General features: G+C 39.7%; 1 protein-coding gene across 1 annotated transcript in view; it reads left to right on the top strand.

Annotated features, from left to right (window-relative positions):
• Positions 1–14,684, top strand: part of MND1 (meiotic nuclear divisions 1) — a 209,329-nt gene extending 194,645 nt beyond the window's left edge. Inside the window, exon 7 of the mRNA XM_078149051.1 lies at positions 14,415–14,684. Within this exon, the coding sequence (XP_078005177.1) occupies positions 14,415–14,419 (5 nt within the window). The 3' untranslated portion in view covers positions 14,420–14,684. The remainder of the gene's footprint in view (positions 1–14,414) is intronic.
• Positions 14,685–15,048: the final 364 nt, after the last annotated feature.

Below are 15,048 nucleotides of genomic sequence, written 5' to 3'. Positions count from 1 at the left end.
ATTCCATAAGGTTGACATTTCCCAAAAATCTGTCTTCAGTCTCACTTTTCTCTACCATGTCTCTAGACAGTCGCATTCTATCCCATGGCTTTCATCACTACCTCTAGAGAGATGATTCCCCCAACTGCTCCTGCAGCCCTTGCTGCTCTCCAGGGGACTGACTGACCCCACATTTCCTGACTGTGGGGAGAATATCTTCATCTGAACATTCCAGCAGTGCCACACAGTCGGCAACCAATAGGAAGGGATCTCCTGGAGCACAGAGATTTATTTTTTTTCTTTCTTTTATTATCATTATTATTATTATTAGTAGTAGTAGTAGTAGTAGTAGTAGTATCTCCAGCATCCAGCCAAAAGCCTGTGATAAATGCTGAATGAATGAAATTCTATGTCCAAAACCAAACTGATTTTTCTACAAAAACCTATCCTTCCCTTTGACTTCATCATGTCTATTCATTGCACCATCATTTTAGCCTGCTTCCCATGTTCAGACCTGATGTTATATTTGATTCTTCTATCTTCTTTACCTCCTATCAGTTCCTGTTTCATTGATTTTTTTCCTGTGATTTCTTCTGCATCTGTCAATCAATCAGTCAACAAGTATTTCTCACATAGTTACTGCAAATAGATGTGCTGGACCTGGAGTCAGGAAGACCCAAGCTGAAATATAGCTTTAGAATATTACTAGCTGTGAGCCTTTGAGTAGTCATTGAACCTCTGTCTGCCTCAGTTTTCTCTTCTGTAAAATGGGGTTAATAGTAGCATCTACCTCCCAGGATTGTCCCGAGGATCAGGTGGTATAACATATGTATAGCACTTTGCAAAACTTAAATATTTATGCAAATGGTAGCTATTACCTTTATTATTATTGTAGGCATCTGTGATAGAAAGTCAAAAAAATCTAAATAGTCCCTACCTTCAAGCAGCTTACAATCTATTAGGAGACACAATATGTACATGTAGAGTGCCTCAAAAGTCTTAGTTTGGTTTTAAGCTACCAAAGCTATTATGGTTTAAAACAGAACACTTGTGAAATACCTTGTATATAAGTAAATACAAATATCATCTGCAGACCTGGTGTCTCCTTAAGAGACTCTGGGATCAGATAGGCTGGCATCAATCCTGGGAGCCTGATCTCAAAGCAGTCACTATCTTTCTCTGTCTCTGTCCCAACTCCAAAGTAAAACTCTAGGAAAATCTCTTTAAAAAAAAAAAGCTAATATGTTGCTTGTGTTTAGAGTTTTCTCATATTTTGCAAAGTAACAGTATCCCTTTCCCTCAGAGGTACCCAATGTACAATAGATTTATCAAATATGGTACAGCCTTTGTTTCCTCTTCTGCAGAAATGGCATAAGATATAAAGGACTCCTAGGGTCACATAAATAAATACAGGAAGCATAAAATATTCAAATAGCCCATTGTGCTCATTAGATTTCCCTCAAAGGGGTAAAGATACTTAACACAACTAAAATTCCCCATTCACCGTGGGCCTTCTCCCTTAAGCAGCTCATGGAAGGGTGACTTTGCTTCTTAGCTCTCCCACTACAAGGTGATTATGTTAGCAGTCCTTTTCTCCTTCTTTGAGAAGCATATTATTATTGTAAATAGCAATTGTTTCTGTTCTGGCCAGAAACTCTGAGGATTATCAGACTCCCAGGCTGATTCTTTTAGGAAGGCAAACCGGGCCATCTTTTGCCTCAATTCTTACCTAGACTTTAATTACTGAATTGATGTTGCCTCAGACAGACTGAGACCTGGGAAAGACCATGGTTTAAAAAGGCCAAGGTCTCCCATTGCATCTGGGGCCATCACTAGTTGCCGTGACCCATGTCTTGCCACTGAACTCCAATGACTCTAGAGAAGAGAGAGAGGCTGGTGACTTTGCACAACCCTGCCTCACTTAAATCACTAGCAAGTCAAGACATCACTGTCTTGAAGGACGAACAACAACAACAAATGAGAAGCATACTATTAAAAAAAATACTATTTTAAAAAATCTTCTGAAGATATGCTTAACTCTAGAACTCAGGAACTCTCAGAATTCTAAGGACTCAAACTTTATGGTATATCCCCAAGGCTAGAAACATCCATTCTTAGGATTGCTAGTCTCTGGCCTAGGCTCAGAAAAGGCAACAGAGGCAGAAAAAGGCAGCTCAGGACTGGGAGGTTCAGGAACTCATCTCTCAGGCTGCATATACAGTTATCCCTTTCCCATTGTGAGGTTTAGGAGTATGATGCCTCCATGATCTGGAAAATCCGTGTAAAATTTTTTGGCCCTTCTACTCCAGAGAAGTCTGAATTTTTTTTTTCTTTTTCTTTTATGAGATATTTAGTGTACCTTATAAAATTTGGGTATATTTATGGTATTAACAGATAAAATAAGTTATTATACAATGCTATACATATGTTTTATGTATTTCTGAGTTTCTAATCTTTTTCTGTGTTGTCTACTAGCCTTCACATGTCATCAGCTGCTTCTGTAAAACTCCCCCAAAATTCCTATTTAATTTTTTTATACTGACCCTCAATATATTGAAACCAGCAATGGGGAAAGTCACAATGTGAAAGGGATAACTGCAAATACATCTACCACTGCTATATCCCTTGGAGGTGAGGGGAATGGGGAAAGGGAAAGGGAAAGTGAAAGGGAGGAGAGAGAGAGAGAAATTGCTTCTGGAAATACAAGGGAAAGAAAATATCAAAAAGGTCCAAGGGTCAGTGTGATTGTTCCACAATTCAATCTTATGGACCACAGGGAAGGTGGTTCCTCTGAAGAATCTGTCCACTGGGTTTCAGGCAACCAATCACCAGGAGGCAGCCCTAGTCATTATCAACCAGTAAAAGGAGTACTCTGTGTCTTCTAGCTCCACGAGAGGTGGCCCATTCCAACTCTTTCCAATTCCAAGCTCATGCCCTGCAATTCTATGACATTGATTGGGTAACTCCACAAATTAATCAAAGGTTCTCCTGGTCAACCTCTATCACACAAAATATATACACAGTAAATATGTAGTAATTTCCAAATGAGGGAGGCCCTAGCAAACTTTGGAAGATGAGGGAATGCCTCATCTAGGAGCCAGTGTCTGATCTGAGCTTTAAAGAAAGCTAGGGATTCTAAAAGGTTGAAGTAAGAAAGGAATGCATTTTGGGCATGGAAGGCAGCCCAGTAGGCCAGTCTGGCTGGAGCACTGAGTGTGTGAAAGGGATGCATGCATAATAAGCCTAGAAAGGCAGGCTGGAATGCAGGCTTTAAATGCCAAACAGAGGCATTTGTATTTGATCCTAGAGCAAGAGCGAGCTATTGAAGTTTTCTGAGAAGGGGAGTGACATGGTAATGTCTTTGCTTTAGGAATCTCACTTTCAAAAATAACTATGAAAGACTTGAGAACTCTGATCAACGCAGTGATGGCTTATGATTACAGACAACCAAAGCTAAAGCACCCTACGTACATCCTGACAGAGAGGTGATGAGGTTAAGATACAGAGGAGTGATGAGGTTAAGATGTAGGAGACATACATAGTTGGAATGTGATTTGCTTAATATACATATCTGCTTAGAGGACTTTCTCTTGTTAATTGGGAGCAGAGGCAGTGGAAGGGACCAAAAATAAATGTTTGTTAATTGAAAAAAATAGTAATATTTAGAAAAAGTAATATGACTTTGGCAGCTGAGTGGAATGGATTAAAGAGAGGAGAATTAAAACCAATTAGGAGGCCATTTTAATAGTCCATGTTAGAGGTGGTGAGGACCTGGATGAGAGTAGCAGCTGAGTGAACAGTAGGAAGGATCTGAATGCAAGAGGTGTTGGTATGTTGGTCCTTCATTCTCACAGAGGGCCAAAATGACATCACTATGCTAGAGTCAAGTTTCAGTGTGTCCGACTGTGGCTGATCAGACCAATATGAGCTTGGAATGTTCGACCACCGGTCGGACACAAATAGTGCATGTGAACATTTGGGGTGGAGTGTAGTGGAGGTAGAAAAGACAAGATTTGGCAACTGATTGGAAATGTGGGGTGAGGGAGAGTGAATGAGGAGTCAAGTATGATGCCAATTGGTCAACTCAGGTGACTAGAAAAGTATTGGGGCTTTTGTTATAAATAGGGAAAGGAGGAAGGATGTTTTTGACAAAAAGCTAGTGAGTTCTGCTTTGAACATGTGGAGTCTGAGATGCCTTTGGGATATCTGGTTGGAAATGTCCAATAGGCAGTTAGTGATGTGGGACTGGAGGTAAAGAGAGAGATTAGGGCTAGATATAAAGATCTGGGAATCATCTGGATAGAGATGTTAATGAAATGCAGAGGAACTGATGAGATCACTAAGAGAATGTCTCTGTTGGCCATGCCTTTCCACAGGCTAGCTCTCATGACAAAGAATGGAATGAGCAGGGACTGTTTGTTTTTGTGTCTGACTCCTCAGGACTTTGAACATGGCAGGCATATAATAAATGTTTGTTGATGGACTGATCAGATATTTTTGTATTGTGTATGTATCCAGTCCCACACCACCAACTGCCTATTGGACATTTCCAACTAGAAACCCCAAAGGCATCTCAGACTCCATATATTTAAAATAGGACTCACTAGCTTTCTGCAAAAAACCTAGCCTTCTTTCTAATTCCCCTACTTATATCAAAGGGGAGCTTTAAACTCCAGAAAGGCAAGGAATCCTGGTCTTAATTAAACATTGCATCTTCCTTAGCACCTAGTACTGTGTTTTGAACACTGTGATTAATAAATGTCTGTAGAACTGGATTTGGCATTCTTTTGAATTTTCCTCCAGCTTTCCTGAGAATTAAAACTGCTTGCAGAGTCTGGAAAATGAGTTACTTGTTCACAATTAAAGTCTTAAACATTTTTTCCTCAAAAAAAGTTTCTAGGTTTAGGTTAAAAACATTGGATAAAGTGTGAGCTCTTCTTTATTGAGTGCATCAGGAGTCTTCCCAAAGGATTTAGATCAACAGTTCACTAATGTTTTGGTCTCAGGACCCTTGTATACTCTTCAAATTTACAGAAGGACAAGGAGAAAGAAAAGAAGAAGGAGGAGGAGGAGAAGAAGAAGAAGAAGAAGAAGAAGAAGAAGAAGAAGAAGAAGAAGAAGAGGAGGAGGAGGAGGAGGAGGAGGAGGAGGAGGAGAAGGGAAGGAGGAGGAATAGGAGAAGGAAAGCAACAGCAGCAGCTGCTTAAATAAGTCATGGTACTTTAATATAATAGAATACAATGATGAATTCAGACCAACAAGTATGAGGCATACAAGGAAATCTGGAAGGACTTTTATGAAATAATTCAAAGAATACTGCATACATTGTAAGATGAGGTTTCTCTATGGGATGTTTTTTGCTGAATTGTTTTTCTTTGTCATGAGGGATGGTTCAGACTGGAGGAGGTAGATGGGAAATGACTGTCACATAAAGATAATAGGCATCAGGGAAATGTATTTCAAAACCCTCAACATGGATTGTTTTAGAGACAGATTTCTCATAATCATTTCAATGGCTTGCCAAACTGTATTGTATGGAAAAGGTTCAGAGGGTACCAATTCCACTCAGCCCTGTCTAGGCTGGATGCTAAATAAATACAACAAAATTTCCAGCCCAAGGTAGATTTGGGTTTATTCTAATTCCAGGTCTGGTGGCCTCTTCAATCCATCCCAGAACTTGCTTTCTGGTCTAATCTCCAAGTGAGAGCCCCATAGACTGTAACCTCTAACCTGGATTACATCCCAGCTCTGAGGACACCCGGACCCTGGCTGAGTCCTCTGGAAGATTTTCTATCTGGCTTTCAGGCCGTACTCCAATGACTTTAAACATGTTTCATTCAGCCTTTTCCTGGAAGTGTCCATAGCATCCAGGCCCCTGAAAGTTCTCCTTTTACTTCTCACTTCTCCAGTTCATCTGAAGCACCAGGACAGTAGATGAAGCTATTTCTACCATTCAGGGAGGCTGTAGGGCATAGAATAGTGGATAGTGTCTGGATTTGAATCCTACTCTTGATCTTTACCTGTTATGGGACTATGACCAAGTTATTTAATCTCCCTGAACCTCAGTTTCTTTACCTGTAAAATGAGGATAATAATACTATAATATCTACCATACAGGTTTGTGGTCAGGTAACAATGTAAGTAAGGCCTTATTTCAATGTCAGTCACCTTGCATGAAATCAGGCTTCTTTTTGGAAGCTAATTTCTGGAGGACCGATGAGTATACACACTGCTTACCTCATGACAAAGAGGTGGTGGACTCATGATAGAGAATGAAACTTACATTTTTGGAAACAACCAATTCAGGAATTTACTTAGCTTGACTATGTATATTTATTACAAGGGTTTTGTTTTTCTTTTCTTCCCCTCCCCCCAAGTGTGGAGGAGGTAGGAAGGAGATATAATAAAATTTTATTAATTATAAAATAAAAAAATGAAATGCCACATGGTCATTAAAGAGACTAAGCCCAAAGAAGGGCAGCTAGGTGGCACAGTGGATAGAATAAGCGCTGAGTCTGTAGTCATGAAGACCTGAGTTCAAATCTGGCCTCAGACACTTACAAGCTGTGTGACCCTGGGCAAGTCACTAAACCCTGTTTGTCTCCATTTCCTTATCTGTAAAATGGGCTGGACAAGGAAATGGCAAACTGCTCCAATGTCTTTGCCAGGAAAACCCCAAATGGGGTCACAAAGAGTCAGATATAACTAAACAACAACAACTATAACAACAAGGCCAGAGAAAAATAATAAAAAATGACATGCTTTTGTATAGCATCTTTATAATTCACAAAACACTTTTGCATATATGACCTCTATTTGATCCAACATAAAATTCCTGAAAGGTTGGTAGGACAATGACTATTGACCTCCATTTTTAAAGGTGAAGAAACCAGTGAAGTGACTCTCCTAAAGTCAAGCGGCCCAGCTGGGATGCAAATGCAGGTTTCCCTATTTCTGGTACATTATTCTTGCCATTCTATCCAGGCTACTTCTCAATCCTTTCTGTAGATCTTAGTGTTTCTGAAAAAGTGAATGTGTAAAAAGTCCATCCCTGCCTTTTGGGGTCCTATGATGACTCCTAGCAGCACTGGGTACTCATCTGCTTATTCCAGCTACTGTTCACAATCTTACCACTAGCACCCAATCATTCAATGGGGTCAGCCAGCACTGGCCTTTGGGATGCTTGCCACTCTGGCTTCCAAAGTATTGGTAAGAGCAGCACTCGCTTTCAGGATGCTTACTGCTGTTGATTCCACGCTATTAGTGTTGGCCAATTCCAGTGAGGCTCCTGTGGTGTCCTTGAAGTATTTCTTTTGCTTGCTTCACGTAGGATTGCTTTCCCTCTGTTTGCCAAGCTCTATTTGCTTTGGAATCTAGCCTGTAGCTACCTGCCTCTCAACACTTGCCAGAGAAGATGAAGAACAGCAGTTGTAATGAATGAACCTCCTCTGCTTGGGGAATCTCACCATATTCCAGGACTTTATTATTTAGAGATCTTTTGTAGGGGTAAGTGTTTAAGAAAAGCGTGTTAAAATGCTGAGTGATAAGGGGATGAGGTGAGGGAGGTATTATTATTTGAAGTCCAGAATGATGTCATGAAAATATCACTGGCTCTGGAACTGAGGGGCTTTGGGCTTGCCTCTTGCCTCAGATAGTGACCTTGGGCAAATCGCTTAACCTCCCTAGGCCTTAGAATCCTTTCTGTAAAATAAGGGGGTTGGACTAAATGACCTTTAAAGTTCTTTTCAGCTTTGGATCCAGAGTCCTAAGTATTTGAAGGGCTGTAATGGGGAAGAGGGGTTAGACTACTGAAGCACAGAACGAGGAACAATGAATGGGCAGAAGATTTAGTTTTACTGTCAGAAAGAACCTGGTTACAGGTGGAGCAGTCCAACAGCATCCACCTCTGAGGGGGCAGGGAAGGTTCCCTCTCTGTGTAGATTTTCAAGCAGGGCCTGAAGAGTATGTTATAGAGGGGCTTCCTTCTGTGTATGGGTTGGACTCAGTGGGCACTGAGGTCCTTTTTTTTTAGCTCTAAAATTCTGTGATTCTGTAATGGTCCAGGTGAGAGCTCACAAGGACAAGCTCAAGAAGATTTAATCTAGGGAGCTGGCAGTATAAGAGGAGGAGGAGAAGATAAGGAGGCTAATATGGAGGAAAAGTTATAAAGGCTTTTGGCAACTGATTAGATGTGGGGCAAGAATAATAGCTAGCATTCACATAATTCTTTAAGGTTGCAAAGAGTTTTAAATATGTTATCTCTTTTGATCCTTGAAACAACCCTGTGAGGTAGGTCCTATTCTTTTATCACCACTTTACAGAAGAGGAAACTGAGGCTGAAAGAGGATAATTGACTTGATCAAAGTCAGACAGCTAAGTAGGTATTTGATGTGGAATTTGAATCCAGATCTGCCTGACTCCAGGTCCAGCCACTTATCTGCCTAGTGAGTTTGAGTGGCTATATTTAACCACTAGCCACCAATGCCTACCCTCTGTAGCTCCCTTCCTCTTCCTGTCCTGTGTTCTCCCTTGAATCACAGACTCTTAGAGTTGGGAAGGACTTCAGACCCCCACCCAGCCCATCCATGAAGAAAATCTCCAACTCAAAGACCTTCAGGAAGAGGGGAGCCTATCAACTCATGAGACAGCCTGTTCCACAGCCATAATTTTTAAGAAGGTTTTTCTTTTGGACATTCAACCTAAATTTGCCTAAATTTCCTGACATCAGATCTAAAATTTGCATTTCACTCATTGCTCCCTGTTTTGCTCTAGAGTCCAGTTGTTGTTGTTCATCCTTCATTTTTGAAGAAGACCAATGACATTATAAGGATGATGTCTTGACTTGCATGAATTGAGTTTAAGTGAGGCAAAGCTGTGCAAAATCATCAGCCTCACTCTCTCCTCCAGAGTCATAGGAGTCCAGTGGCAAGTCAAAGGCAAGATGAATGTCGATGGCCCAGGGTGCAGTGGCTGACTTCAACCTTTCTAAATTAAGATCTTTCCCAGGTCTCAGTTTATCTGAGGCAACATCCATTCAATGACTAAGGGCTAGATAAGAATTGAGATAAAAGATGGCCTAATTTACCATCACAAACAAAAATATCAGTCTGTGAGGGGAAGACCCTCAAAGTTTCTAGCAAGAAGAGAAAAATAGCTATTTACACATATTCTAAGCCATCAAAACCTAAATGATGAGCCACAGAGTGAAGCAGGATTAGATCTTACACAAGACAACCCTTTGAATATTTGGAGGCAGCTATCCTGTTCCCCCCATAAGTTTTCTCTCTTCCAGGCTAAACATCCAAATTCCTAAAACTGATCCTTATGTGATATAAACTCAAAGCTGTTCATCCTCCTCTGGACAGTCTCCAGCTTAACAGTGTGTGTCCTTGTTAAAATATGGTACCCAGACCTGAACACAATACTTTTGACTGGGACAGAGACCATCATTGCTCTAATCCTGGATGTGGGTGAAGGGCCTCAAGTTCACAAATTATATGCAGGTCTCACTTTTCTTCATTCATCAGATAGATTATAACAATTGTAAATTTTGGCAGGCAGCATTAGCATCCATAGACCTTTCCCTGCCTAGAAGCAGTCTGGTGGCATGGCAGATGGAGTATTGGGTCTGGAGTCAGGGAGATCTGAGTTCAAATCCACCTCAAATACTTAATAATTATATGACTCTGGGCAAACCAATTAATCTCTGCCTGTCTCAGTTTCCTCAACAGTAAAATGAGAATAATAATAGCATCTACTTCCCAGGGTTGTTGTGAGGATCAAAAAGTATTTCTAAAGCACTTAGCACAGTGCCTGGCACTGAGAAGCAAGCCTTGTTCATGAGATCAATCATGCAACAGGCATTTTTTGAGTAACTGCTATAGGCCAGGTGTAAGAGAATAAAACAACAAAAATGAATCGGTCCCTCCTCTCAAGGAGCTTATACAGACAGTTCCAAAAGACTTTATGTAGTTTTGTACTAAGACTTTTTGGACACTGTATCTTATAGGGTAAATAACACATACAAATATAGGTTGTACAAAATAAATGCAAGGCAATTATAGGGGATGCACTAGCAATGGGAGGGCTCAGGAAAGGCAAAAAGATAAAAGCTGGTACTTGAACTGAGTTTCAGAGAAAATTAGATTTTTTAAAATAATATTTTCCCTCCAAATTACATGAAGAGCAATTTTTTAAACATTCATTTTAAAAAAATTTGTTTTCCAAATTCTCTCTTTCCCTCTCTCCCCCCAACCAAGAGGAAGCCATTTGATATAGGTTAGCATTTTTCATTATGAATCCTTAAGAATTGTCTTGGATCATTGTGTTGCTGAAAATAGCTGTCACTCATAGTTGATCATCATACAACATTGCTATTGCTGTGTTCTGCTCACTCCACTCTTCATCTATTCATATAAGTCTCTTCAGCATAGGGAATAAACAATGCAGGGGCACAGAGATGAAACTTGAAGATGTGTGTCAGGAACAATGAGGCCAGTTTGGGTACCCATGCCCCACCCTGCAACATTTTAACACTGCCTCTAAGATTCTCTGTCAATGATCTTCCTGTCTTCATTCACCTCTTTCTCTTTCCCTCCCCCACAAAAGAAGAACCTATCTGATCTGTTTTTTGACTGCTGACCTGACACATCTGTGTTTAAATGTTGAAGTGCTAGTGCTAGAAGGACTCTGGTCTGAATGTGCATGATTTTAAGAAGCTAGAAAACAGTCCTACCTTAGTTCATTCTGTTTAGTTAGGAATCAATTCAGAATGTATACATGAATATCTGTATCTGTATCTATATATCTATATATAGATATAGATAGATAGACAGATAGATAGATAGATAGATAGATAGATAGATAGATAGATAGATAATATAAATACATACAGAATATGAACTTTTAGATTTGGGAGGTACCTTAAAAGATCATCTTATCCAAACCCCTCATTTTACAGATAAAACAACTGAGGCTCAGGGAGGTAAATCAATTGGCCCAGGATAGAGATGGAGGGAAAGAGAACAATGATGACATATGTTAATCATGGCTCACATTTATGTGTAATTAAGTCCTCTCCTCACAACTTTGTGAGACTGAGGTAGAAAACTATTAAATTCAATTAAATTCAACTAACATTTATTAAGCACCTAATACAGACCAAACATTGCAATAGGCTATCTCCATTTTTAGTTATTCAGTCTTTTTTCAGTTGTATCTGACTCTTTGTGAACTCATGTGGGGTTTTCTTGGCATAAATACTGGAGTGATTTGCCATTTCCTTCTCCAGCTGATTTTACAGACCAGGAAACTGAAAGAAACAGATTAAGGGACTTGCTCAGGGTCACACAGTAAATGTCTGAGGCCTGGCCACTCTATTCACTGTGCCACCACGAGTGGAAATTGAGATTCAGAAAAATGGATCACAGATTTAATATATCTAGGAATTATTGGAATTACTAGCTAGGATTAAATAATATATGTGCTTCTTAAGAAGATTATAGAAATCATCTAGTCCAAATGGTCATTTTATAGGTGAGAATGATTATAGCCAGATAAGTTAAGTGACTTGCCCAAGGGCATACATGTAGCAAAGGAAGTGGCAGAGCTAGGATTTGAACCTTGTTCCTTATAAGTTACAGAGAAGGTGCTGACCTGCACTCATAGAGGGAATTTCCTCCTCCCAGTAGTTCCCTATATCAATGAAATCACAAATCCAGTCCCCATCCTTGGACTCCAAATCCAGGACAGTTTGTGCAAGGTCCTTTAATTGGTTAAGTGGCTTTAAACCTATCCTCTCCTGTCAGTAAATACAAAGCTCCTTTTAAAAAAAAATATTTTTAACATCAAATAAAATGAGCATTTGCTTATAAGAAGTCGAATAGTCAAGGGGAATTGTACATTAGACTGTGAATCTCTATTATATACATAGCTTGCTTTTCTTTTAAAGTATGTTATAAATTCAACATGTAACTTTCAAAGCTGTTCTGTTTGTGTTTCCTTCTGGTCTATCTTCTGTTCATTAAAAAAATGCTGCAATGACTGACCCTCTTTTCTCTCCTGTCTTTTAACTTATTTTTGCCTTCTGTTCAAATATCACTGATCAGCGGAGACCATATCCAGAAGCAGAAATGGTTCTGGTGTCCTAGGTACTACAAACCAGCATTGACACAACAATCATGCCATCTTAGTGACTCTTGCTTGGGTAAATTGTTCTTACTCCCAACACTGAGTGTACAATTCTTTCTGACAGAGCTCTGGGAATTTCAGTGACCTTAAAGACACCAGTCTTCCACCTCCCCAAAAAGTGAACTCGAGGCTTTTAGCTAATATATCAAGGTTTGGAGTCAACATTCCTCTCTATTTCTCCCCCAGCCTGTAACAGGTTTTTAGGATCTTGATTCTTTCTACCTGCTATATTATCTTATATATCTTCCTCCTTGGTACTAAGGCAATCAGTGGGTGAGTTCTGATATTTCCTTATAAATCACTAAAATTGCAATCTCTCCTTCATTAATAATATAGCCAGCATTTATACAGGGCTTTAAGGTTTGCAAAAAAGCTTTACATTATTATCTCATTGTATCCTCCAAACAACCTTGGGAGGTAAGTACTATTATTATACACATTTTACTGCTATGGAAACTGAAGTTAGAGGCATCAGGTGACTTGCCCAAAGTCATACATCTAGTGAGTGTCTAAGGCTGCATTTGAACTCAGGTCTTCCTGACTGCAGGTCCAGTGCTCTATCCGCTAGCACTAGCTAACTGAGCTCCCACTCCTATTAGTTATTAAATAAACTGGAGAAACCTCCTTCCCCGTAGACTTTTGCTCAGAGTGGTATTTCCCCTTTGCACATAATTCTTACATTATTCCTTACAACTTCCTTATTCTGCTGTTATCATCCCAATCACTGAGTTACAGTGGATTGGCCTGAGGTTGCTCCACGGTGACCGCAGGACTGGGACATAGAAAAATTCCTGCCTCTGGGCTACAGAGAGATTATCTAGTTTGGGGATTTCATTGGAATTTTTTTTTCTTTGAGAACTCTTGGTTTGTCTGTTGGTTGTATTCATCTGGTTTCAAGTAGTCAAGAAAATTAAATATGAACCTTTATGCAGTATGATAAACAGCTGCACCATTGCTCTGCCCGCTGACATCGACTTCTCTTCTGGTCTATTTAAAAAATGGAAATAACCCCTCGGGATTCTAGGGAGTTCTTTGGAATCTTAAGAAGAAATATCCTATGTGTAAAATATATAAGCAAGTATGTGTATATATATATATATATATATATATATATACAATGACAGTGCAGTCACCTTTTGGGACTTTGTTAGTTTGGCTTAGCTTGAAAAGACCAAGGTCCCCCACTGCCTCCTGGGCCAGAACAAACAGCAACAGCAGCACCCCTCTATCATTCATATTTCAGGGAGGCAACACTGAATAGCTAATATCATGGAGCAGTTTCATGGTATTTCAGAGTCGAAAGGGACCTCACAGGCCACAAACTTTAAATTATATATTGTTTCTCCCAATAGAATTTAAAGTCCTTGAAGAAAAGACTGTTTCATTTGTGCCTTTGTATGTCCAGCACCTAGGACACAGCCAGGAGCATTTAGGATTAGGGTTAGCATTTAGGGGATTAATTAATACTGTACTTGTGCATTGTTTGGCTGACCTGGACCTAAACAGGAACCCTCTTTACAACATATCAGCCAATGAACAGCCTGTTCTTGAAGACCTTTGGTGAAAGAAAACCTATTGCCTTCCATTCTCCTTTTGGACAGCCCTAATTGTTAGGGTCCTATGCTAGGCCCTTGAGAGACACATGTTAAACTTGATAGGACTTACAACCCATATATGAATGACATCAATAAATTGATCAAAACCTAAAGTATCTGTAAAAAGATCAGATAAATAGTCTACTGGCCATGCCATACCTGAATAAATGAACATTATCAATCAAAGAACATTTATTGAGCCCTCATTTGCATATGTCACTGTGCTAAAACCTGGAGAGACAAATAGCAAAGAAAGCATGTTCCTGGTTTCAGAGAGCTCACAGTTTAATGGAGGCACATGCAAGGTTTCAGCTGCCAGTCAGATGGAAAAGTCTCACAATCCTTAAAAGGTGCAGAGATAAAGCTGATAGTAATGCCTCTTCTTTAATGCCACGGCCAGTGATAAAATATTATTGGTTTCTCATATTGAGTCCTTTGATAGTGCCTAAGTCTTTGATGGAAAGAACTTTCTTTTCTGGGTATATTATGTAGTGTGTAGGCCCCAAAGGGTATGATAAAATGAACTGCATTCACCATCTCTTCCTTTTTATTTTTCAATTAGGGAAGATTACTGGTTTATTCAACTGTAGCTTTTTATTTGTTTGTTTGCTTTTTTGGTTGAGACATTTGGTACTTCCTTCCCTTATGCAGACTAACAATACAGAGGCGATTTATGGAGCTGTCCTGGGTGCTGAGAAGTTAAATGACTCGTCCAAGGTTATGCAGCTGATTTGTATTGGAAGCAGGCTTCAACCCACGTGTTCCTGACTACAAGGCTGAATCCCTATCTACTCTAATATTTCTGAAATACTTACGGGCTTCCTGGATTTCTGCTTTTCCTGGAAGCATAGTGAAGTAAAAAATAGAAATTAAAGCAGGTTCTTTTTTTATTTCATAATAAATTGAAGCTAAACACCATCACATATCCTCTAAAATTACAGCTCTGTCTTTGGAAAATCTGGATGACTGGGCAGATTTAACTTGTAAGAAGCAAAGGGGAAAAATGTGGTGTTGGGGGAAGGATGCAAACTTGGGGTGGTGGGGAAGGTGCTGTATTTGGTGTCAGAACACTTAGGGTTAAGCCCTAAATCGTTTAATAGATATGTGCTGATGGGCAGGTTACTTAACCTTGGGATGAGTGTCAGTTTCCCAGCAGTAGAACATAAGTGTCCTGAGTTCAAGGATTCTGTTTTTTTTTTTTAATCTTTGCATCCTCAGTGCAGAATATGGTGCTTTGAATCTGAAAACTTATACTATCTACCTCACTAGTTTGTGGCAAAGATTA

The sequence above is a fragment of the Phascolarctos cinereus genome, unplaced genomic scaffold, assembly GCF_003287225.1.
Source record: "Phascolarctos cinereus isolate Bilbo 61053 unplaced genomic scaffold, phaCin_HiC Scaffold_9;HRSCAF=440, whole genome shotgun sequence".
Lineage (NCBI taxonomy): Eukaryota > Metazoa > Chordata > Mammalia > Diprotodontia > Phascolarctidae > Phascolarctos > Phascolarctos cinereus.
Note: the sequence above shows the minus strand (reverse complement) of the source record. Positions and strands in the feature narration are given on the sequence as shown.